This window comes from Astyanax mexicanus, chromosome 2 (assembly GCF_023375975.1).
Source record: "Astyanax mexicanus isolate ESR-SI-001 chromosome 2, AstMex3_surface, whole genome shotgun sequence".
In the NCBI taxonomy this organism is placed as follows: Eukaryota; Metazoa; Chordata; class Actinopteri; order Characiformes; family Acestrorhamphidae; genus Astyanax; species Astyanax mexicanus.
The window spans coordinates 66,572,866-66,597,432 of NC_064409.1; the positions used below are offsets into that span (position 1 = coordinate 66,572,866).

The window sequence follows — 24,567 nt, forward strand, 5'->3', positions numbered from 1 at the left end:
AATAAAAACATGTAAGTATTGCAAGACAACAGGCAAACTGTGAAATTGTGAGTTAACATTTAAGTATAGAAAAATACTATAACTGGGAAAAAAATCCTTATGAGAAAAACAGAAAAATATATAAATTTGCAAACTACAGGATGTTAAAAATATATATTTTTGCGTTAGGTTTAAGCTAACACAATCTGTGCCAGCTTTACGTAGCCTTAACAACTGAATGTAATAGAACACTAAAAATGTGTTTACTGTATTTCTATTATAAGAAAAAAATGGAATTTTGACATTTATTCGTAATCAACATGAGTGCAGGAACAACATATTTGTGTATTAATCTTAAATTAAAGCTCCACTAGGTATAGATTTTGTGCTCGTGGGCTCCCCCTACAGTTGCAGAGTGTAAAATGTTTCAGGCGGATTAGTTTCTCTTTCTCGTTTTCTGGCTTTCACAGACATAATCGGTCTCTTTTCAGCTTCTACCAGAGTGTCTGTATGTTAGTTTGTAAACAATGAACCAGTAGTCCTTGTAGAACTGTTAGAACTAAAGGTCTGAAAACAGGTCGAAGCTCGCGAGCGTTTGTCGCGGCCACCTCGGAAAACTTACAGAGTCTGGTTTAAGCTCAGAGGAGCCCGGCACAGGCACGAGAGCACCGGTATTTTTTTCCTATTACACCTCAATTGAGCGCTGCAGTGAGTTTCAAGCTGTAATTTTACTTCTTTAAAAAGATCAAAAATCAAGGAAATCCTACATAGTGGGGCTAGGTAAATAGCATGGAGAAATAGGATATTTTTCAAAACACTATTATTACCATGTACAAAACTGCAAAGGTTACATAATGCGATCTATGAAGAAAAAATGCTCTTTATCTGAGTTTCCACTTAAGAACATTCAGCACCAAGGACAGATACATGAAGGCAGTGGTGAAGGCTGGTCATTCAGTAAGGCCAGAGCTTTACTAATCAACTAAAAAACTAGGTAATAATAATAATAATAATAATAATAATAATAATAATAATAATAATAATAATAATAATAATTTGTCTCACCTGATCTTCGAAATCGTCAATAATCAGCTTCTCCCTCTGCGCATGTGTGAGAGTCTGTGTTCCATTTGTATCAAGACTAATGATGCTCTGAGTTGGTCTCATGTGTTTTAGATCACTCTTTCTGGAGTCAGCCGTCCTGCAGACGTCATAATTATACACATGCTGTAAAGTTCCTGTCCCCCCTATGTCTGCGTAAAGAGGTGGATAATATGGAATAACTGGCAGATTGGCACCGGATTTGTAGAACATCCTCTCACGTCTCCATCTGTAGCATTTGACTGACAGTATGGCTATAATGGACACGATGAAGAGAAAAGAAACTACAGCCAAGGCCAAGACTAGATAAAAAGTCAGGTTGTCGTTGTAATCCTTGTCGTGCGTAAAGTCAGTGAACTCCGAGAGCACTTCAGGGAAACTGTCCGCCACCGCCACGTTAATATTGACTGTAGCTGAACGAGAGGGCTGTCCGTTGTCCTCCACTACAACAGTGAGCTTCTGCTTCACAGCATCTTTATCGGTCACCTGGCGCACAGTCCTTATTTCTCCATTCTGTAAGCCCACTTCAAACAGCCCCCTGTCTGTAGCTTTCTGCAGTTTATATGAGAGCCAGGCATTCTGTCCAGAGTCCACATCAACAGCCACTACTTTGGTTACGAGATAGCCCACCTCTGCTGAACGAGGCACCATTTCAGCCACCACAGAGCCACCAGTCTGCACTGGATACAGAACCTGAGGCGCGTTGTCGTTCTGGTCCTGAATCACTATCTTCACACTTACATTGCTGCTGAGAGGAGGGGAGCCTCCATCTTGAGCTATTACTCGGAAATTGAAATCCTTGATCTGCTCGTAATCAAAAGAACGCACTGCGTGGATAACGCCACTATCAGCACTGACAGATACGTAAGAGGAGACGGAAACTCCGTTAACGGACGAGTCCTGTAGTATGTAAGAAACACGCGCATTCTGGTTCCAGTCTGTGTCTCTGGCTTTGACTGTGAATATGGAGAGACCTGGTGTGTTATTTTCTGAAAGAGAGGCCTCATATGAGCTCCTCTCAAAAACAGGAGCGTTATCATTAACGTCTGATATCTGTAAGGAGAGAGTGACGCTGCTGGAGAGAGACGGAGACCCCTCATCAGAGCACATGATACTGATATTATACCCAGACTCTTTTTCTCGATCTAGATCACTGTCTGTGACTAGACTAAAGAAATTATTAGTGGCTGATTTTAGCGTGAATGGTACATTCGAGTTTAATGAGCAGTGGACCTGACCGTTTTCACCGGAGTCCGGGTCTTGAACATTTATCATTGTTACAACCGTTTCTTCTTTGGCATCTTCAGATATAATATTAAGTTTACTCATTATATTTATGAGAGGCGTGTTATCATTTATGTCAATCACATCTAGAGCAATTTTGCACGAATCTGTTAAACCGCCGTCATCAGTTGCCTGGACGTGAATTTGATAATGTCGAGCCTTTTCAAAATCTATATTTCCAGCCACTTTAACCTCACCGGTTGACATATTAATTTCGAACATTTCGGGCATTGTATCATGTGTACTTGTAATGGAGTATATTATTTCACCATTAGAACCTTTATCAGCATCGGATGCACTCACTGTTGCGACAATTGTCCCTTTAATGGCATTTTCGATTGTTGTGGCTTTATACACTTCTTGTGTAAAAACGGGTGCATTGTCGTTGGCATCTAAAACAGTAATATATATTTGTGCTGTGCCAGACAACCGCGGATCGCCACCGTCTAAAGCAGTCAGTATAAGAGACAACTGTTCTTGCTTCTCACGATCAAGAGCTTTTTGTAGAATCATTTCTACAATTTTATTTCCGTCTGCCTGATTCTGAATTTTAAGTGAGAAATTGTCCGTTGGATTCAGGGAATAACTCTGAAGACCATTAACACCAACATCCGAGTCCACAGCTCTTTCTAAAACAAATTTCGCTCCAGCTACAGCTGACTCACTTATTTTAAATTGCATTTCAGTTCTTTTAAATGAAGGAGAGTTGTCGTTTATATCAACAATCTCGACTGTGACACTGTAAAACTCCATCGGATTCTCTAATGTAATCTGAAAATGTAGAGCGCAAGGCGTTGTCTGTCCGCACAGAGCTTCTCGGTCTATTCTCTCTTTGATAAGCAGGACTCCCCTCTCTTTATTCAGCTCGATGTATTCAGTGCTGTCTCCTGTATAAATACGAGCTTTACCTGATTTCAGTCTCTTTAAATCTAAACCTAAATCCTGCGCTATGTTACCGACAAAAGATCCTTTCTGCATTTCCTCAGGAATGGAGTAACTAACCTGTCCGAGCACCGAATTGAGAGAGAGGAGACACACAAACAGCAGTACTTGCCGCGCCATTGTTCTCTCCGACATTTTCCTCCGCAATCTGGATTAAAAATGATGTATATTCCAGCATGAACAACGGTATTCTTCCCAAAACGAAACAATCAGCATAAAAGTGCCGCTACAAAATAAAGGGCTATAAATTCACAAATTATGATCATGTCCTTATACTGCTTGCACTCTGGTCGTCTGTTTCTCCTTCTAATATGTGAAAATAGAGTGGGCGGTTCTGTGCATCATTTCTGGAACAACTTGTCCAACAGCGGCACTCTGAGTCCGATATACTGAACTACACAAATGTAGTCGAACTACAAACTACAAAATGAATACTCTTTCAACAAAGTGATTCGAGAATGACAGTTGTAAAACACATTGAACAAATCTAAAAATAAATGCTCACGAAAAACGCTCACGTATGCAATGGTGTACAAAACATAATGAAGAATTAGAGTATGCGAATTAAAGCACCTCAGCACCTTGGGCAGATGATCCAAATAAAATAAATGAAAAAAAAATGTATGAAACATTCCACAAACTAAAAAAAAATACAATAAAACGAAGGTAAAATGTGGCGTAGAATTATAACCTGTAACATAAAGTGATAGGACATGCTTTCTTGTCACTTAATTTAAACCTCACCTGTGTGTCGGGATAACCGTGGACCATTTTTTCCCTCTGCACATGCGTGAGAGTGTGAGTTCCACTGGTGTCCAAACTAATGATGCTGTCACTGGAAGGTCTGGCATGTTTCATATCACTATTTCTTGAGTCAGTCGTCCTGCAGACCTCATAATTATACACGTGCTGTAAAGTTCCTGTACCCCCTACGTCTGCGTAAAAGGGTGGATAATATGGAATAACTGGCAGATTGGCACCGGATTTGTGAAAAATCCTCTCACGTCTCCATCTGTAGCATTTGACTGACAGTATGGCTATGATGGACACGATGAAGAGAAAGGACACTACAGCCATGGCCAAGACCAGGTAAAAAGTCAGGTTGTCGTTGTCGTGCGTAAAGTCAGTGAACTCCGAGAGCACTTCAGGGAAACTGTCCGCCACCGCCACGTTAATATTGACTGTAGCTGAACGAGAGGGATGTCCGTTGTCCTCCACTACAACAGTGAGCTTCTGCTTCACAGCATCTTTATCGGTCACCTGGCGCACAGTTCTTATTTCTCCATTCTGTAAGCCCACTTCAAACAGCGCCCTGTCTGTAGCTTTCTGCAGTTTATATGAGAGCCAGGCATTCTGTCCAGAGTCCACATCAACAGCCACCACTTTGGTCACGAGATATCCCACCTCTGCTGAACGAGGCACAATTTCAGCCACCAAAGAGCTCCCAGTCTGCACTGGATACAGAACCTGAGGCGCGTTGTCGTTCTGGTCCTGAATTACTATCTTCACACTCACATTGCTGCTGAGAGGAGGGGAGCCTCCATCTTGAGCTATTACGCGAAATTGAAAATCCTTGATTTGCTCGTAGTCAAAAGAACGCACTGCGTGGATAATGCCACTATCAGCACTGACAGAAACATAAGAGGAGACAGAAACACCGTTTACGGACGAGTCCTGCAGAATGTAAGAAACACGCGCATTCTGGTTCCAGTCTGCGTCTCTGGCTTTGACTCTGATTATGGAGAGACCTGGTGTGTTATTTTCTGAAATAGAGGCCACATATGAGCTCCTCTCAAAAACAGGAGCGTTATCATTAACGTCTGATATCTGTAAGGTGAGAGTGACGCTGCTGGAGAGAGACGGAGACCCCTCATCAGAGCACATGATACTGATATTATACCCAGACTCTCTTTCTCGGTCTAAGTCGGTGTCTGTGACAAGGCTATAAAAATGATCAGATGCTGATTTCAATGCTAGAGGAAGATTATCGTTAATTGAACAAGTAATTTGTCCATTTTGTTCTGAATCAGGATCCTGAATATTCAACATAGCCACAACTGTACCTGGTTTAGAATTTTCAATTATTGTTTTGGACATCGAAAGCACATTGACTGATGGAATATTATCATTCACATCTAAAACGTCAACTAGCATTTTACACGAGTCTGTGAGCCCACCCTCATCAGTAGCTTGAATATGTATTTCATAGTGACGAGCCTTTTCAAAATCAATTTGTCCTCTTACCATTATCTCTCCATTGTTTGCATTTACGTCAAATATATCACGTACATTGTCCATTGTATTGGTTATGCTATAAATGATATCACCGTTACCATCGCGATCAGCATCTGAGGCGCTCACTTGACCGAGGATTGTTCCTTTAAGAGCATTTTCGTTCACTGTGGATTTATAGAGAGGCTGTGAAAAAATAGGCGCGTTGTCATTTACATCCAACACTGTTACATAGATTTGAGCAGTACCGGATAATTTGGGGTCACCACCATCTACGGCAGTCAGAATTAAATAAATCTCGTCCCGTTTTTCTCTGTCAAGCGCTGTTTGTAAAACCATTTCAATCAGTTTAGTCCCATCAGGTTGATTTTTAATTTTCAGATTGAAATTTTCTTTAGGACTAAGAGCATAGCTCTGAAGGTCGTTCACACCGACATCTGGGTCCATAGCCCTTTCCAGCGCAAATTTACTACCAATCACTGCTGACTCACTTATACGAAATTTAATTTCTGATTTCTCGAAGACTGGTGAATTATCATTAATGTCGGTTATTTCAATAGTAACTCTGAACAATTCCATCGGATTCTCTAAAATAATCTGAAAATGTAGAGCGCACGGCATTGTCTGTCCACACAGAGCTTCTCTGTCTATTCTCTCTTTAATAAGGAGGAGTCCCCTCTCTTTATTCAGCTCGATGTATTCAGCGCTGTCTCCTGTATAAATACGAGCTTTACCTGATTTCAGTCTCTTTAAATCTAAACCTAAATCTTGCGCTATGTTACCGACTAAAGATCCTTTCGGCATTTCTTCAGGAATGGAGTAACTGACCTGTCCGCGCACTGAACTGAGAGAGAGGAGATACACAAACAGCAGTACTTGCCGCGCCATTGTTCTTTTCGATTTCTTCCTCTGCGACACTTTAAAAAAGATCCAGTGGAATAGGCAGACAGTCAAGAGAGGAAGCGTGCTATATTCGATAAAAAAAAGATTCACAGAAAATTGTGATACAAACAAAAATGTTTAAAGCATGTCCTTTAAAAATCGATATTTGTACTCGTCCAGGCGTGTTTCATCTCAACCCTGAGTGTTGCGTACATAAAATGTTCAGATAGCTGGGAGGGGCTGCTACCAATTTACATCTTAACCACAAACACTGGACAACAGCGGCACTTAGAGTTTAGAAGTATGTATTGCACTCAATATAAAGTATCCCTCTTAACATTTGTTCCACAGCAATAGAAAAACTTATTTACAGCAGTCATCAGTAAAAAAAGAGTTCAGTTTCGAAGATGAAATGTGAACAAGAATGCTTCACATACAGGAAAGTGAGAGTGAGTCGGCAAAAGCCAGTTTCAAATAAGGTATGTGATTTAACAAAGATATTTTAAGACATTCCAAGCACTAATACCTTTCAGAACCCTGGACAGAGACAACGGGGAAGTCCCCACAGCCCCATTAATCGTAACATTGTAAAGGAATAACACTAGTTAAACATCTGTACGACCCAACCATTAACACACATACACAGATTATGTTATATAAAATATACAATGGTGCGAAAATATGATTGCCGGAGACACGTTTGAAACATTGTGCAATATTACTATATATATATTACTTACAATATAGACAAACACAGTCTAATATTGGGACATTAGAAACAGATTATCATTAGGCCCCAACTCAAATCAATTATTTCCAAGATATATTTTGTTCCTTCAAACAATATTAGTTTTATTTATTTGCCATTTGTCCAGTCACGTTGGAATTCTTGTGCAGAGCTCATAGGCAACAATTTAAAGCAGAAAAAATATATAAGTACATATATGTAAACATGCACATATGTACAATTACCCACATACATATATACCTCATACACAAACATATACATATATACATAAATATACATATAAACATATATATACTCATGTATATACATACCCATACATACACATGCATACACACACACACACATGCATAGACAGAGATCAAAAGTTATTTAAAAAGTGCACAACCAACGAAGAGAAGGACAAAGATAAACATCAAAAGTATCTTAAACAACCTTTCACATTTGAGAGAGAGAGATATTGCACAATACTACACATTTACCAGCATGTAAGTAGAAAGAAAATATTTTCAGTGACTTTTCATTTTACACAAATGGTTTTTGAAAAGAGAAGATCTTGTACATGCACAGTTGGACTGTTTTAAATGTAAATGTAAATGAATAATTTAACTTATTAAAGAAAAACTCTCACCTGATCATGAGAAATATCACCGTTCACTTTCTCTCTCTGCGCATATGTGAGTGTCTGAGTTCCACTTGTGTCCAAACTAATGATGCTCTCACTGGAAGGTCTGGCATATTTCAGATCACTCTTTCTTGAGTCAGTCGTCCGACACACTTCATAATTATACACATGCTGCAAAGTTCCGGTGCCTCCTACATCTGCGTAAAGTGGTGGATAATATGGAATAACTGGCAGATTGGCACCGGATTTGTAAAACATCCTCTCACGTCTCCATCTGTAGCATTTGACTGACAGTATAGCTATGATGGACACGATGAACAGAAAGGAAACTACAGCCAAGGCCAAGACCAGATAAAAAGTCAGGTTGTCGTTGTAATCCTTTTCGTGCGTAAAGTCAGTGTACTCCGAGAGCACTTCAGGGAAACTGTCCGCCACCGCCACGTTAATATTGACTGTAGCTGAACGAGAGGGCTGTCCGTTGTCCTCCACTACAACAGTGAGCTTCTGCTTCACAGCATCTTTATCTGTCACCTGGCGCACAGTTCTTATTTCTCCATTCTGTAAGCCCACTTCAAACAGCGCCCTGTCTGTAGCTTTCTGCAGTTTATATGAGAGCCAGGCATTCTGTCCAGAGTCCACATCAACAGCCACCACTTTGGTCACGAGATATCCCACCTCTGCTGAACGAGGCACCATTTCAGCCACCACAGAGCCACCAGTCTGCACTGGATACAGAACCTGAGGCGAGTTGTCGTTCTGGTCCTGAATCAATATCTTTACACTCACATTGCTGCTAAGAGGAGGGGAGCCTGCATCCTGAGCTATTACGCGGAACTGGAAATCCTTGATTTGTTCGTAGTCAAAAGAACGCACTGCGTGGATAACGCCAGTATCAGCACTGACAGATACATAAGAGGAGACGGAAATTCCGTTAACGGACGAGTCCTGCAGTATGTACGAAACACGCGCATTCTGGTTCCAGTCAGCGTCTCTGGCTTTGACTGTGAATATGGAGAGACCTGGTGTGTTATTTTCTGGAAGGGATGCCTCATATGAGCTCCTCTCAAAAACAGGAGCGTTATCATTAACATCTGATATCTGTAAGGAGAGAGTGACGCTGCTGGAGAGAGATGGAGACCCCTCATCAGAGCACATAACACTGATATTATACCCAGAATCTTTTTCTCGGTCTAGATCACTGTCTGTAACTAGACTAAAGAAATTGTTAGTAGTTGATTTTAATCTAAAGGGTATATTCTCACTTAGAAAGCACTTAACTTTTCCATTTTCTCCCGAGTCTGGATCTTGAACGTTAATCATCGTAACCACAGTCTCTGGTTCAGAATCCTCGGCTATTACACTTGTTTTTGACATGATGCTTATAGAGGGAATGTTATCGTTTTCATCTATTACATCAATTATTATTTTACAAGAGTCTGTGAGACCTCCGCGATCGCTGGCTTTAACACGAATCTCATAATTTCTAGTCTTTTCGTAGTCGATATCACCAATTACTGCAACTTGGCCGCTATCTCCATTCATTTCAAATACCTGACGGACATTGTCTTGTATGTTTTGAATAGAATAGTCTATTATACTATTAGAGCCCTCATCAGAATCAACAGCACTTACTGTAGTGACAACGAATCCTTTCGCAACATTTTCTCTAATGTTAGCTTTATACACAGATTGATGAAAAACAGGCGCGTTATCATTTGCATCCAATACAGTTATGTGTATTTTAATATTTCCAACCAACTGAGGATCCCCTCCGTCGACTGCAGTAAGCATCAATGACATATACTCTTCTTTCTCACGATCTAAAGGTTTTTGTAACACCATCTCAACGTTATGTCCTCCCCCTGGTTGATGTTTATATCTGAGGATGAAATGATTAGTTGGAAGCAATGTGTAGCTTTTTATGCCGTTAATACCAACATCCAGATCCACTGCAGGTTCTAACGTAAATTTTACTCCCGTAATAGTAGATTCGCTGATTTTTAAACGAATTTCCTCCTTCTCAAAGCTTGGTGTATTGTCGTTAATATCAGTTACTTCAATCGTGACACTATAGAACTCCATCGGATTCTCTAAAATGACCTGAAAATGTAAAGCGCAAGGCGTTGTCTGTCCGCAAAGAGCTTCTCGGTCTATTCTCTCTTTGATGAGGATGACTCCCCTCTCTTTATCCAGCGAGATATATTCAGCGCTGTCTCCAGTATAAATACGAGCTTTACCCGATTTTAATCTCTTGAAATCTAAACCTAAATCCTGCGCTATGTTACCGACTAAAGAACCTTTCGGCATTTCTTCAGGAATAGAGTAACTGACCTGTCCGCGCACTGACGTGAGAGAGAGGAGATACACAAACAGGAGTACTTGCCGCGCCATTGTTCTCTTCCACATTTTCCAGCAGTGATATCAAAACATGTCCATTGACATAGACAGTCAGTCAAAAAAGAAAATCCTACTCTATATTTCGAAAGATAAATATCCACGAGAAAAGTTTAAAAGAGAAATGAATACATATTTAAGAAAAATCCTAAAAAAAATGATGGCTATACGATTCGTTGTGTCTTTCCTCTTCATTAGCCTTAAGTGATCTGTCCCATATTATCGCGTCAGCGGGGGAGGCACTGCTAGAACCGCTCAACCTTCCTCCAAATCACTGAACAACAGCGGCACTTAGAGTTAAATGTGATGTATTACACCAAAAATGCAATGACATTTACTGCAAAGGCAATTGTTAAATAAATCATTTTCATGCACCACAGACGCTATTTAATTAAGAAGAGGAAAAAATGAGCAATCAGTCATAAATACAAATCAGAATGTTTCACAGGCAAAAAGGAATCAAAGAGGCTACAAGCAGCCTATCACAAAAAATGGCTGTGAGCAATCAAAGTCAATTATGGACATTCTGAGCTCTGTTGCGTTTCGGCACTATGGCCAAATACAGAAAGAAAGTCCTATAATCACAATGTTCATAATTATCACAGTTAAAATATATATAGTTCTAGTTAAAAAAATTATGATTGACTTAGCCATGTTAAAAAAACAATACACAATGTAATTATTCTTAACCCATTTAAGCCAAATAGTTACAAATGTGGTGAAATTAATTAATTTACAGTGAGGGGAAATTATTAAATACGACAGTGCAGTCATATAAATACATCACATACTGATTTCCTGTCAGAAAATATAAATGTATTAATTGGCAGCAACCTCACCTGATTATGAGAAATGTCACCAGTCACCTTCTCCCTCTGCGCATATGTGAGTGTCTGAGTTCCACTGGAGTCCAAACTAATGATACTCTCACTGGAAGGTCTGGCATATTTCAGATCACTCTTTCTGGAGTCAGTCGTCCTGCAGACCTCATAATTATACACATGCTGTAAAGTTCCTGTGCCCCCTACGTCTGCGTAAAGAGGTGGATAATATGGAATAACTGGCAGATTGGCACCGGATTTGTATAACATCCTCTCACGTCTCCATCTGTAGCATTTGACTGACAGTATGGCTATGATGGACACGATGAACAGAAAGGAAACTACAGCCAAGGCCAAGACTAGATAAAAAGTCAGGTTGTCGTTGTAATCCTTGTCGTGCGTAAAGTCAGTGAACTCCGAGAGCACTTCAGGGAAACTGTCCGCCACCGCCACGTTAATATTGACTGTAGCTGAACGAGAGGGCTGTCCGTTGTCCTCCACTACGACAGTGAGTTTCTGCTTCACAGCATCTTTATCGGACACCTGACGCGCAGTTCTTATTTCTCCATTCTGTAAGCCCACTTCAAACAGCGCCCTGTCTGTGGATTTCTGCAGTTTATATGAAAGCCAGGCATTCTGTCCAGAGTCCACATCAACAGCCACCACTTTGGTCACGAGATAGCCCACCTCTGCTGAACGAGGCACAATTTCAGCCACCACAGAGCCCCCAGTCTGCACTGGATACAGAACCTGAGGCGCGTTGTCGTTCTGGTCCTGAATCGCTATCTTTACACTTACATTGCTACTGAGAGGAGGGGAGCCTGCATCTTGAGCTATTACGCGAAACTGGAAATCCTTAATTTGTTCGTAATCAAAAGAACGCACTGCGTGGATAACGCCACTATCAGGACTGACAGATACATAAGAGAAGACGGAAACTCCGTTTACGGAAGAGTCCTGCAGTATGTAAGAAACACGTGCATTCTGGTTCCAGTCAGCGTCACTGGCTTTGACTGTAAATATTGAGAGACCGGGTGTATTATTTTCTGGAATGGAGGCCTCATATGAGCTCCTCTCAAAAACAGGAGCGTTATCATTCACATCTGATATCTGTAAGGAGAGAGTGACGCTGCTGGAGAGAGACGGAGTCCCCTCGTCAGTGCACATCACACTAATATTATACCCAGACTCTCTCTCTCGATCTAGATCGCTTTCAGTTACAAGACTGTGGAAACCATCTAATGAAGAATGAATGACAAATGGAATATTTTCATTCAATTGACATTTTACTACCCCGTTTTCATGTTTATCAGCGTCTTGGACGTTCATCATTGCCACAACAGTTCCTGCTTTGGCATTTTCAGAAATTTGATTTGATTTAGATATTGTACTGATCACTGGTGCATTGTCATTTTTATCACTGACATCAATAATGACTTTGCATGAATCCGTGTGACCACCCTGGTCTCTGGCTTCAACTACAATCTGATACTGTTTGAATTTTTCATAATCCACATTTCCTATTAACCTTATTACGCCGTCATGCTGACCAATTTCAAAAAGATCCGATACTCCTTTTGATGTGGCAGACAGTGAATAAACGACGACACTATTTGACCCTTCATCTGCGTCAGTTGCGCTAATTGTAGTTAATAATGTTCCCCTTGGAGCGTTCTCTTCTAAGCTGGTTTTATATACTGCTTGACCACAAACAGGAGCGTTATCATTTGCGTCTAGAACGTTAATAAGAATTTGCAGTGTGCCAGATAACCGTGGCTCTCCCCCGTCAAGTGCTGTTAACAGCAAAGTAATGTGTTCTTGCTTCTCTCGGTCTAGCGTTTTTTCTAAAATTAGTTCCACGGTCTTACTGCCATCTGGTAAACTGTGCATTCTTAAACCGAAATTATCAGTCGGTTTCAAAGTGTAGCTTTGAAGACCATTTACGTCAACGTCATTATCTACAGCAGCCTCCAGAGCGAATTTTGCTCCCGACAATGCCGATTCACTTATTTCGAATTTCATCTCATTTACAGCAAATGCAGGGGCGTTATCATTTACATCGGTGATTTCTAATGTCACTCTGAACAATTCCATCGGATTCTCTAAAATGATCTGAAAATGTAGAGCGCAAGGCGTTGTCTGTCCGCACAGAGCTTCTCTGTCTATTCTCTCTTTGATGAGGAGGACTCCCCTATCTTTATTTAGCTCGATGTATTCAGTGCTGTCCCCTGTATAAATACGAGCTTTACCTGATTTCAGTCTCTTTAAATCTAATCCTAAATCCTGCGCTATGTTTCCGACTAAAGATCCTTTCTGCATTTCCTCTGGAATAGAATAACTGACCTGCCCGCGCACTGAACTGAGACAGACGAGATACACAAACAGCAGTACTTGCCGCGCCATTGTTCTCTCCGACATTTTCCACCAGCGATATTAAAACAGATCCAGTGACCTAGGCAGGCAGTCAAGAAAAAAGCATCATACTCTATATTTCGATAGAGGAATATACACAAAAAAAGGTTTCAAAGAGAAATTATATATACTTAAAATAAATCCTCAAAAAATCAACGCCTGTACGATTCGTGGCGTGGTTCCTCTTTATGAGCCTTCAGTGCTCTGTTCCATAATATCCCGTCAGCGGGGGGAGGCACTGCCAGAAATGTACAGCCTTCCACCAGACTACTGAACAACAGCGGCACTCAGAGTTAAGTGTGACGTATTACAATGTACTGTATATGCACAGAAATCTGCTTCATACATTTAATTTAGAAGCAAACGCTAAATCAATCTACATGAACCACAAACATTGTTGAATAAACAAGCAAACAAAGGAAATAATAACAGAGAGCAATTAATTGCAACACATGTAAACCAAAATGCCTGGACAAAAAAAAAAAAAAAATAATAATCGCCATCTGGATGGAACTAAGCAAATGATCTGGGGTTGCTGCCGTTGGTCAGGTCTAGCGTCAGCAACAGTATGTGCTTAAAGAATGAATTCAGCTGAATACCTGAATATACTGAATGACCAGGTTATTCCATCATTGGTCATTCCTGATGGCACGGATATTTTCCAAGATGACAATGCCAGGATCCATCAGGTTCGAATTGTGGATGAGTGGTTCAGGCAGCATGAGATCATAATTTTACACATGGATTGGCCACCACAGATTCCAGATCTTAACCCCATTGAGAATCTGTTGGATGTGCTGAAGAAGGCTTTGCGCTGAGGTTATACTCTACCATCACCAATGCAAGAGCTTGGTGAAAAATTAATGGAAGACTGATTGAAAATAAATCGTGTGACATTACAGAAGATCATTGAAATATTGCCACAACGAATGTGTGCCGCGATCAAAGCTAAAGGCGGCCCAACGAAATATTAGAGTGTGTGATCTTTTCTGGTGGCTAGCCTAATGTATTTTTGGCCAGGCAGTGTATTAAGGAAAACAGACTACGAAGTGCCAAAAAAAAAACGTCTGTGAGCAATTTAGAGACTTTCTGAGATCTAATATGTTTCAGCACCATGGCCAGAGACAGTTGTGAAGTCCCTGTTTAATCACAAAAGCCGTAAAAAACAAATATAAATGTATAGTTCAAGAATCTAATAAACTATGCCAAGGTCGATAGCATCGCACACAAATACACACACACAATTAAATACTTTAATTACACAAGTCATTTGTATAGTAAAAATAATGTTAATGCAATTGATAAATTAACATTAAGAGGAAATAATTATTTAACGCAAAATTTACAAAAAAAGGAAGCAAAAAAGGACAACAAAGTGGAAGATAAAATGATAATAATTAAGGGGTTAACATAACAGCGACCTCACCTGATTATGAGAAATGTCACCAGTCACTTTCTCCCTCTGCGCATATGTGAGTGTCTGAGTTCCACTGGTGTCCAAACTAATGATGCTCTCACTGGAAGGTCTGGCATATTTCAGATCACTCTTTCTGGAGTCAGTCGTCCTGCAGACTTCATAATTATACACATGCTGTAAAGTTCCGGTGCCTCCTACATCTGCGTAAAGTGGTGGATAATATGGAATAACAGGCAGATTGGCACCGGATTTGTAAAACATCCTCTCACGTCTCCATCTGTAGCATTTGACTGACAGTATGGCTATGATGGACACGATGAACAGAAAGGAAACTACAGCCAAGGCCAAGACTAGATAAAAAGTCAGGTTGTCGTTGTAATCCTTGTCGTGCGTAAAGTCAGTGAACTCCGAGAGCACTTCAGGGAAACTGTCCGCCACCGCCACGTTAATATTGACTGTAGCTGAACGAGAGGGCTGTCCGTTGTCCTCCACTACAACAGTGAGCTTCTGCATCACAGCATCTTTATCGGTCACCTGGCGCACAGTTCTTATTTCTCCATTCTGTAAGCCCACTTCAAACAGCGCCCTGTCTGTAGCTTTCTGCAGTTTATATGAGAGCCAGGCATTCTGTCCAGAGTCCACATCAACAGCCACCACTTTGGTCACGAGATAGCCCACCTCTGCTGAACGAGGCACAATTTCAGCCACCAAAGAGCCACCAGTCTGCACTGGATACAGAACCTGGGGTGCGTTGTCGTTCTGGTCCTGAATCACTATCTTCACACTCACATTGCTACTGAGAGGAGGGGAGCCTCCATCCTGAGCTATTACGCGGAACTGGAAATCCTTAATCTGTTCGTAGTCAAAAGAACGCACTGCGTGGATAACGCCACTATCAGCACTGACAGATACATATGAGGAGACCAAAACTCCGTTGACGGATGAGTCTTGCAGAATGTAAGAAACACGCGCATTCTGGTTCCAGTCAGCGTCTCTGGCTTTGACTGTGAATATGGAGACACCTGGAGTGTTATTTTCTGAAATAGAGGCTTCATATGAGCTCCTCTCAAAAACAGGAGCGTTATCATTCACATCTGATATCTGTAAGGAGAGAGTGACGCTGCTGGAGAGAGACGGAGTCCCCTCGTCAGAGCACATCACACTGATATTATACCCAGACTCTCTCTCTCGATCTAGATCGCTTTCAGTTACAAGACTGTAAAAACCATCTGACGAAGATTGTATGAGAAATGGAATATTTTCATTTAGTTTACATTTTACAATCCCATTTTCGTGTTTATCAGCGTCTTGAATGCTCATCATTGCCACAACAGTTCCTGCTTTGGCATTTTCAGAAATCTGACTGGACTTGGACATTATACTGATCACTGGTGCATTGTCATTTTTATCATTGACATCAATAATGACTTTGCATGAATCCGTGTGACCACCCTGGTCTCTGGCTTCAACTACAATCTGATACTGTTTGAATTTTTCATAATCAACATTTCCTATTAATTTTACTACGCCGTCATGCTGACCAATTTCAAAAAGATCAGATACTCCTTTCGATGTGGCAGACAGTGAGTAAACGATTGCACTATTAGTCCCTTTATCTGCGTCAGATGCGCTAACTGTAGTCAAAATGGTTCCCCTTGGAGCGTTCTCTTCTAAATTGGTTTTATATACTGCTTGACCACAAACAGGAGCATTATCATTTGCGTCTAGGACGTTAATAAGAATTTGCATTGTGCCAGATAACCGTGGCTCGCCCCCGTCAAATGCTGTTAACAGCAAAGTAATGTGTTCTTGCTTCTCTCGGTCAAGCGGCTTTTCTAAAATCAGTTCCACGCTCTTAGTGCCATCTGGTAAACTATGTATTTTTAATCCGAAATTATCAGTCGGTTTCAACGTGTAGCTTTGAAGACCATTTTCTTTAACATCATTATCTACAGCAGCCTCCACAGCGAATTTTGCACCAGAAAATGTCGACTCGCTTATTTCAAATTTCATCTCATTTTCTGCAAAAGCAGGAGCATTGTCATTTACATCGGTGATTTCTAATGTCACTCTGAAAAATTCCATGGGATTCTCTAAAATAACCTGAAAATGTAGAGCGCAAGGCGTTGTCTGTCCGCACAGAGCTTCTCGGTCTATTCTCTCTTTGATGAGGAGGACTCCCCTCTCTTTATTTAGCTCGATGTATTCAGTGCTGTCCCCTGTATAAATACGAGCTTTACCTGATTTTAGTCTCTTTAAATCTAATCCTAAATCCTGCGCTATGTTACCGACTAAAGATCCTTTGGGCATTTCCTCTGGAATGGAGAAACTGACCTGTCCGCGCACTGAACTGAGACAGACGAGATACACAAACAGCAGTACTTGCCGCGCCATTGTTCTCTCCGACATTTTCCACCAGCGATATTAAAACAGATCCTGTGACCTAGGCAGGCAGTCAAGAAAGAGCATGCTACTTTATATTTCGATAGAGGAATATACACAAAAAGGTGTAAAAGTGAAATTATATATATATATATATACTTAAAACAAATACTCCAAAAATCAATGGCTATACGATTCGTTGCGTGTTTCCTCTTCATGAGCCTTCAGTGCTCTGTTCCATAATAACCCATCAGCGGGGGAGGCACTGCCACAAATGTACAGCCTTCTACCAAACTACTGAACAACAGCGGCACTCAGAGTAAAAAGTGATGTATTACAATAAGTATGCACAGAAATCTGCTTAATAAATGTAATACCAAAGCAAAGGCTAAACTAATATATTACATGAACTACAAACATGGTTAAATAAATAAGCAAAAAAACACATACAAAGAGCATTTAATCGCAACACATGTAAACCAGAATGCCTGGCCAAAAATATTTAATACTAGTCACCACCTGGATTTAACTAAGCAAATGGCCTGGGTTGCTGTAGTCGATCAGGTCTAGGTTCAGTAACAGTATGTGCTTAAAGAATGAACTCAGCTGAATACCTGAATATACTGAATGACCAGGTTATTCCATCAGTGGTCATTCCTGATGGCACGGATATTTTCCAAGATGACAATGCCAGGATCCATCAGGCTCGAATTGTGGACGAGTGGTTCAGGCAGCATGAGATCGTAATTTTACACATGGATTGGCCACCACAGATTTTAGATCTTAACCCCATTGAGAATCTGTTGGATGTGCTGAAGAAGGCTTTACGCTGCGGTTAGACTCTACCATCATCAATGCAAGAGCTTGGTGAAAAATTAATGGAAGACTGATTTAAAATAAATCGTGTGACATTACAGAAGATTATTGAAATATTGCCACAACGAATGTGTGCCGCGATCAAAGCTAAATGCGGCCCAACGAAATATTAGAATGTGTGATCTTTTCTGGTGGCTAATTTATTTTTGGCCAGGCAGTGTATGAAGTAAAACAGACTACGAAGGGCCAAAAAAACCCGTCTGTGAGCAATTTAGAGACTTTCTGAGATCTAATATGTTTCAGCACCATGGCCAGAGACAGTTGTGAAGTCCCTGTTTAATCACAAAAGCCGTAAAAATAAAACATAAATGTATAGTTCAAGAATCTAATGAACTATGCCAAGGTCGATAGCATTACACACACACACAATTAAAGACTTTAATTACACTAGTCATTTGTATAGTAAAATTAATGTTAATGCAATTGATAAATTAACATTAAGAGGAAATAATTATTTAACGCAAAATCTACAAAAAAAGAAGCGAAAAAGGAAAACAAAGTGAAAGATAAAATGATAATAATTAAGGGTTTAACATAACAGCGACCTCACCTGATTATGAGACATGTCACCAGTCACTTTCTCCCTCTGTGCATATGTGAGTGTCTGAGTTCCACTGGTGTCCAAACTAATGATGCTCTCACTGGAAGGTCTGGCATATTTCAGATCACTCTTTCTGGAGTCAGTCGTCCTGCAGACTTCATAATTATACACATGCTGTAAAGTTCCGGTGCCTCCTACGTCTGCGTAAAGAGGTGGATAATATGGAATAACTGGCAGATTGGCACCGGATTTGTAAAACATCCTCTCACGTCTCCATCTGTAGCATTTGACTGACAGTATGGCTATGATGGACACGATGAACAGAAAGGAAACTACAGCCAAGGCCAAGACTAGATAAAAAGTCAGGTTGTCGTTGTAATCCTTGTCGTGCGTAAAGTCAGTGAACTCCGAGAGCACTTCAGGGAAACTGTCCGCCACCGCCACGTTAATATTGACTGTAGCTGAACGAGAGGACTGTCCGTTGTCCTCCACTACAACAGTGAGCTTCTGCATCACAGCATCTTTATCGGTCACCTGGCGCACAGTTCTTATTTCTCCATTCTGTAAGCCCACTTCAAACAGCGCCCTGTCTGTAGCTTTCTGCAGTTTATATGAGAGCCAGGCATTCTGTCCAGAGTCCACATCAACAGCCACCACTTTGGTCACGAGATAGCCCACCTCTGCTGAACGAGGCACAATTTCAGCCACCAAAGAGCCACCAGTCTGCACTGGATACAGAACCTGGGGTGCGTTGTCGTTCTGGTCCTGAATCACTATCTTCACACTCACATTGCTACTGAGAGGAAGGGAGCCTCCATCTTGAGCTATTACGCGGAACTGGAAATCCTTAATCTGTTCGTAGTCAAAAGAACGCACTGCGTGGATAACGCCACTATCAGCACTGACAGATACATATGAGGAGACCAAAACTCCGTTGACGGACGAGTCCTGCAGAATGTAAGAAACACGCGCATTCTGGTTCCAGTCTGCGTCTCTGGCTTTGACTGTGAATATGGAGACACCTGGAGTGTTATTTTCTGAAATAGAGGCTTCATATGAGCTCCTCTCAAAAACAGGAGCGTTATCATTCACATCTGATATCTGTAAGGAGAGAGTGACGCTGCTGGAGAGAGACGGAGTCCCCTCGTCAGAGCACATCACACTGATATTATACCCAGACTCTCTCTCTCGATCTAGATCGCTTTCAGTTACAAGACTGTAAAAACCATCTGACGAAGATTGTATGAGAAATGGAATATTTTCATTTAGTTTACATTTTACAATCCCATTTTCGTGTTTATCGGCGTCTTGAATGCTCATCATTGCCACAACAGTTCCTGCTTTGGCATTTTCAGAAATCTGACTGGACTTGGACATTATACTGATCACTGGTGCATTGTCATTTTTATCACTGACATCAATAATGACTTTGCATGAATCTGTGTGACCACCCTGGTCTCTGGCTTCAACTACAATCTGATATTGTTTATGTTTTTCATAATCAACATTTCCTATTAACTTTACCATGCCATCATGCTGACCAATTTCGAAGAGATCAGATACGTCATTGGAGGTGGCAGATAGTGAATAGACAACTATGCTATTCGAACCTTCATCTGCATCAGTTGCGCTAATTGTAGTTAATACTGTTCCCCTTGGAGCGTTCTCCTCTAAAGTGGTTTTATATTCCGCTTGAGCACAAACAGGAGCATTATCATTTGCGTCTAAAATGTGAATAAGAATTTGCATTGTCCCAGACAGCCGTGGCTCGCCCCCGTCAAATGCTGTTAACAGCAAAATAATACGGTCTTGCTTCTCTCGGTCTAGTGGCTTTTCTAAAACCAATTCTACTCTCTTACTGCCGTCAGGTAAATGATGAGTTTTTAAGCCAAAATTATCAGTCGGTTTCAAAGTGTAGCTTTGAAGACCATTTACGTCAACGTCATTATCTCCAGCAGCCACCAAGGCCAGTTTTGCACCAGACAAGGCCGACTCACTAATTTCAAATTTCATCTCATTCACAGCAAAAACGGGAGAGTTATCATTTACATCTGTAATTTCTAATGTCACTCTAAAAAATTCCATTGGATTCTCTAATATGATCTGAAAATGTAGAGCGCAAGGCGTTGTCTGTCCGCACAGAGCTTCTCGGTCTATTCTCTCTTTGATGAGGAGGACACCCCTCTCTTTATTCAGCTCGATGTATTCAGCGCTGTCTCCTGTATAAATACGAGCTTTACCTGATTTTAGTCTCTTTAAATCTAAACCTAGATCTTGCGCTATGTTACCGACTAAAGATCCTTTCGGCATTTCTTCGGGAATAGAGTAACTGACCTGTCCGCGCACTAAACTGAGAGAGAGAAGATACACAAACAGCAGTACTTGCCGCGCCATTGTTCTCTTCGACATTTTCCAGCAGCGATATTAAAACAGGTCCAGTTATATTGGCAGTCAGTCAAGAAAGAAAATCCTATTCTATATTTCGATAGAGAAATATCCTTAAAAAAGGTGGATATTGGAAAAAAAAAAATATATATATATATATATTTTTAAATAAAGCATCTAACAATCAATGGCAATACGATTCGTGGCGTGTTTCCTCTTCATAATCCTTCAGTGCTCTGTCCCATAATATCCCGTCAGAGGAGGAGTTGCTGCCAGAAATGTACAGCCTTCCACCAAACAATTAAACAACAGCGGCACTTAGAGTTAGGTGTGGTGTATTACAAGAAATATGCACCGAAAAATCTGCATCAAAAATTAACTCCAATACAAACATCTACTACATACTATATCTACTACATAAACCACAAACGTCGTTAAGTGAAGAAGTAAAAAAAGGAAAAATAGAGCAATTAATTGTAAACACGTTTCACAGCAAATATGGAGTGAAACAGGCTACAAAGTGTCAATCAGTAAAAGAAACGTATGTGAGCGAAGACATAAAGATAAATTCTGAGCTCTAATATGTTTCAGCACCATGGCCAGAGACAATTGGAACGTGCCTTTGCACACAAAAGTCGTAACGAACACATTGCTAATATGCATGTATAGTCCATAAATATAATACACTGAGCCAAGTTCGAAAACACACACACACACACACACACACACACACACACACACAAACACACACATACACGCACACACACACTACTAGTCACTACTTTAGTCAAATAAATAGTAATTCAATTGATACATTCAAAATGATGCAAAAGTTACAAACAAGGAAGCAAGTAAGTGAAGATATTAGTTAAGTGACGGATATAATTATATTAATTAAAGGTAAAATAACAGCAACCTCACCTGATCATGAGAAATGCCACCAGTTACTTTCTCCCTCTGCGCATATGTGAGTGTCTGAGTTCCACTTGTGTCCAAACTAATGATACTCTCACTGGAAGGTCTGGCATGTTTCAGATCACTCTTTCTTGAGTCAATCGTCCTGCAGACTTCATAATTATACACGTGCTGTAAAGTTCCTGTACCCCCTACATCTGCGTAAAGGGGTGGATAATATGGAATAACTGGCAGATTGGCACTAGATTTGTAAAACATCCTCTCACGTCTCCATCTGTAGCATTTGACTGACAGTATGGCTATGATGGACACGATGAAGAGAAAGGAAACTACAGCCAAGGCCAAGACTAGATAAAAAGTCAGATTGTCGTTGTAATCCTTGTCGTGCGTAAAGTCAGTAAACTCCGAGAGCACTTCAGGGAAACTGTCCGCCACCGCCACGTTAATATTGACTGTAGCTGAACGAGAGGGCTGTCCGTTGTCCTCCACTACAACAGTGAGCTTCTGCTTCACAGCATCTTTATCGGTCACTTGGCGCACAGTTCTTATTTCTCCATTCTGTAAGCCCACTTCAAACAGCGCCCTGTCAGTAGCTTTATGTAGTTTATATGAGAGCCAGGCATTCTGTCCAGAGTCCACATCAACAGCCACCACTTTGGTCACGAGATAGCCCACCTCTGCTGAACGAGGCACAATTTCAGCCACCACAGAGCCACCAGTCTGCACTGGGTACAGAAGCTGAGGATTGTTGTCGTTCTGGTCCTGAATTGAGATAGTTATTGTTGCTTTGCTACTGAGCGGAGGGGAGCCACCATCTTGAGCCTTTACTGTAAATCTGATCTGTTTAATTTGTTCATAATCAAATGGTCGAATTGCACGTATTTCTCCGTTGTCAGCGTTGATTGACACATAATATGTCACGGTCTCCTCACCGATTTGCATTTCTTCAAGGAAATAAGAGACTTTGGCATTTTGATTCCAGTCCGAGTCTCGTGCATTGACAGTAAATATCGACGTACCTGGTGCGTTATTTTCCGGTACCGTAGTATGATACTCATTCTGTTCAAATATCGGGGGGTTGTCGTTAATGTCAGACACACGAAGATGCAACGTTTTCGAGGTGGAAAGAGTTGGCGATCCACGATCTGAAGCTGTTACAGAAATGTTATAATCCGTCTTAGCCTCTCTGTCAAGCAATGTGTCTGTCACTAATGTGTAATAATTCGTAAGAGTAGATTTAATTTTAAAAGGAAGTCCATTATCTATGGTGCACGTAATCTGTCCATTTTCCCCAGAGTCAGCGTCCTTAACATTGATTATGGCTATCGTCGTACCTATAGGTGAATCTTCAGACACAGGACTCGAAAAAGACATTATATTTATGACAGGTGTGTTATCGTTGACGTCAGATACCTCAATTATAACCTTGCTGGTGTCTGTCAGTCCGCCTTGGTCCTTTACTTCCACTCTGATTTCGTAGCGCTTATCTTTTTCAAAATCAACATTACCTGCAACTGATATAACGCCAGAATGTCCATCGATACGAAATATTTCTGATAAATGTTCTTTAAGGTTGGAAAATGCATACGACACTTCGCCGTTAGAACCGCTATCTGCATCAGTTGCGTTCACTGTAGTAATATATGTGTCAGTTGCTGCGTTTTCCACAACAGTGGCTTTGTATACGGTCTGACTGAATACTGGGGCATTGTCATTCGCGTCTAACACCGTCACATCTATATTAATAGTGCCAGACCTTTGTGGATTTCCTCCGTCAACCGCGATCAGCTTTAGTGAAAGCTGAGGATTTTCTTCTCGATCCAAAGGTTTTTGCAGCACCATTTCTGCATATTTACTGCCATCTGGGTTCGAATATTGCTTTATAACAAAATTATTGTTTTTAGCTAGTATATAATTTTGAAGGGCGTTTAGTCCAACGTCCGGATCCTCTGCGGTTGCTAAAACAAAGCGTGAACCAAGCGTAGCGGACTCGCTTATTTCAAAGTTCATTTGATTCTTACGAAATACAGGCGAATGATCATTTATATCAATAATTTCTACCGTAACCTGATGCAGTTCCATCGGACCTTCGAGAATTATCTCGAAACTGAAGCTACATGGTGTGGTCTCGCCACAAAGCTGCTCTCGGTCTATTCTCTCGTTCACCACCAGAATCCCTTTGTCTGCTTTTAGTTCTGCGTACTGTGTACTCTGTTCGGTCACAATCCGTGCGCGCCCGGCCCTGAGCCGTTTCAAGTCCAGACCAAGATCGTGCGCTACATTGCCGATCAACGAGCCTTTCTTCATCTCCTCTGGAACGGAGTAACGGATCTGACAGTCGATTGTGCGATAGGCAACAGACATAAGCCATAATATTACTTGCCACCTCATCTTCCAGCCAAACCAATGGTTAACTGCATAACCTTCCATGCAGAATTCAATGAAGATATTCCGGAGCGAACAACGCAGTAAAGCAAATACCAGCTTGAAAAAAATAGTCCTTAGGTTTAAGACAGCTAAAGAATGGACGAGACTGTTGCGAGAAATGGCTCTTTCTTTCTTCTCACACATTGCGCATTAGCAAGGTGGGGCCACTCTGAGATAAAAAGTGGGACAGGCATTATTTCGTTGACC

General features: G+C 41.0%; 6 protein-coding genes across 25 annotated transcripts in view; all 6 read right to left on the reverse strand.

Annotated features, from left to right (window-relative positions):
- The window catches only part of LOC111188173 (protocadherin gamma-C5-like), a 96,492-nt gene extending 92,761 nt beyond the window's left edge, over window positions 1–3,731 (reverse strand). For 6 of the 19 annotated variants that reach the window (XM_049474762.1, XM_049474754.1, XM_049474753.1 and 3 more), the window contains exon 1: window positions 1,711–3,731. In XM_049474762.1, coding sequence (XP_049330719.1) covers window positions 1,711–3,441 — 1,731 coding nt within the window. In that variant the 5' untranslated portion in view covers window positions 3,442–3,731. The remainder of the gene's footprint in view (window positions 1–1,710) is intronic. The other 13 variants (XM_049474761.1, XM_049474757.1, XM_049474752.1 and 10 more) reach the window with 7 other exon arrangements.
- The window catches only part of LOC125799047 (protocadherin gamma-A2-like), a 47,813-nt gene extending 26,132 nt beyond the window's left edge, over window positions 1–21,681 (reverse strand). Inside the window, exon 1 of the mRNA XM_049474793.1 lies at window positions 19,168–21,681. Coding sequence (XP_049330750.1) covers window positions 19,168–21,042 — 1,875 coding nt within the window. The 5' untranslated portion in view covers window positions 21,043–21,681. The remainder of the gene's footprint in view (window positions 1–19,167) is intronic.
- Window positions 932–24,519, reverse strand: LOC125799044 (protocadherin gamma-A11-like). Of its 2 annotated transcripts, XM_049474786.1 has the most exons (3): window positions 22,609–24,519; window positions 8,322–8,465; window positions 932–1,566 (listed from the first exon to the last, which is right to left on the reverse strand). In XM_049474786.1, the coding sequence occupies exons 1-3, from the start codon at window positions 24,502–24,504 to the stop codon at window positions 970–972; spliced, it is 2,637 nt and encodes an 878-aa protein (XP_049330743.1). In that variant the 5' UTR covers window positions 24,505–24,519; the 3' UTR covers window positions 932–969. The 2 variants fall into 2 exon arrangements, with proteins under 2 accessions (XP_049330743.1, XP_049330744.1); XM_049474787.1 differs by lacking the exons at window positions 932–1,566; window positions 22,609–24,519 and having other exon boundaries at window positions 7,737–10,363.
- Window positions 3,959–7,722, reverse strand: LOC103033934 (protocadherin beta-16-like). Its single transcript, XM_022672085.2, has one exon. It carries the CDS (start codon window positions 6,424–6,426, stop codon window positions 3,991–3,993), a length of 2,436 nt encoding a protein of 811 aa, XP_022527806.2. The 5' UTR covers window positions 6,427–7,722; the 3' UTR covers window positions 3,959–3,990.
- Window positions 10,879–17,362, reverse strand: LOC111193087 (protocadherin gamma-A2-like). Its single transcript, XM_049474792.1, has 2 exons — window positions 17,278–17,362; window positions 10,879–13,457 (listed from the first exon to the last, which is right to left on the reverse strand). Exon 2 carries the CDS (start codon window positions 13,421–13,423, stop codon window positions 10,955–10,957), a length of 2,469 nt encoding a protein of 822 aa, XP_049330749.1. The 5' UTR covers window positions 13,424–13,457; window positions 17,278–17,362; the 3' UTR covers window positions 10,879–10,954.
- LOC125797748 (protocadherin gamma-A2-like) lies at window positions 14,823–17,282 on the reverse strand. The gene has a single exon (XM_049474102.1). The coding sequence runs from the start codon at window positions 17,241–17,243 to the stop codon at window positions 14,823–14,825; it is 2,421 nt and encodes an 806-aa protein (XP_049330059.1). The 5' UTR covers window positions 17,244–17,282.
- Window positions 24,520–24,567: the final 48 nt, after the last annotated feature.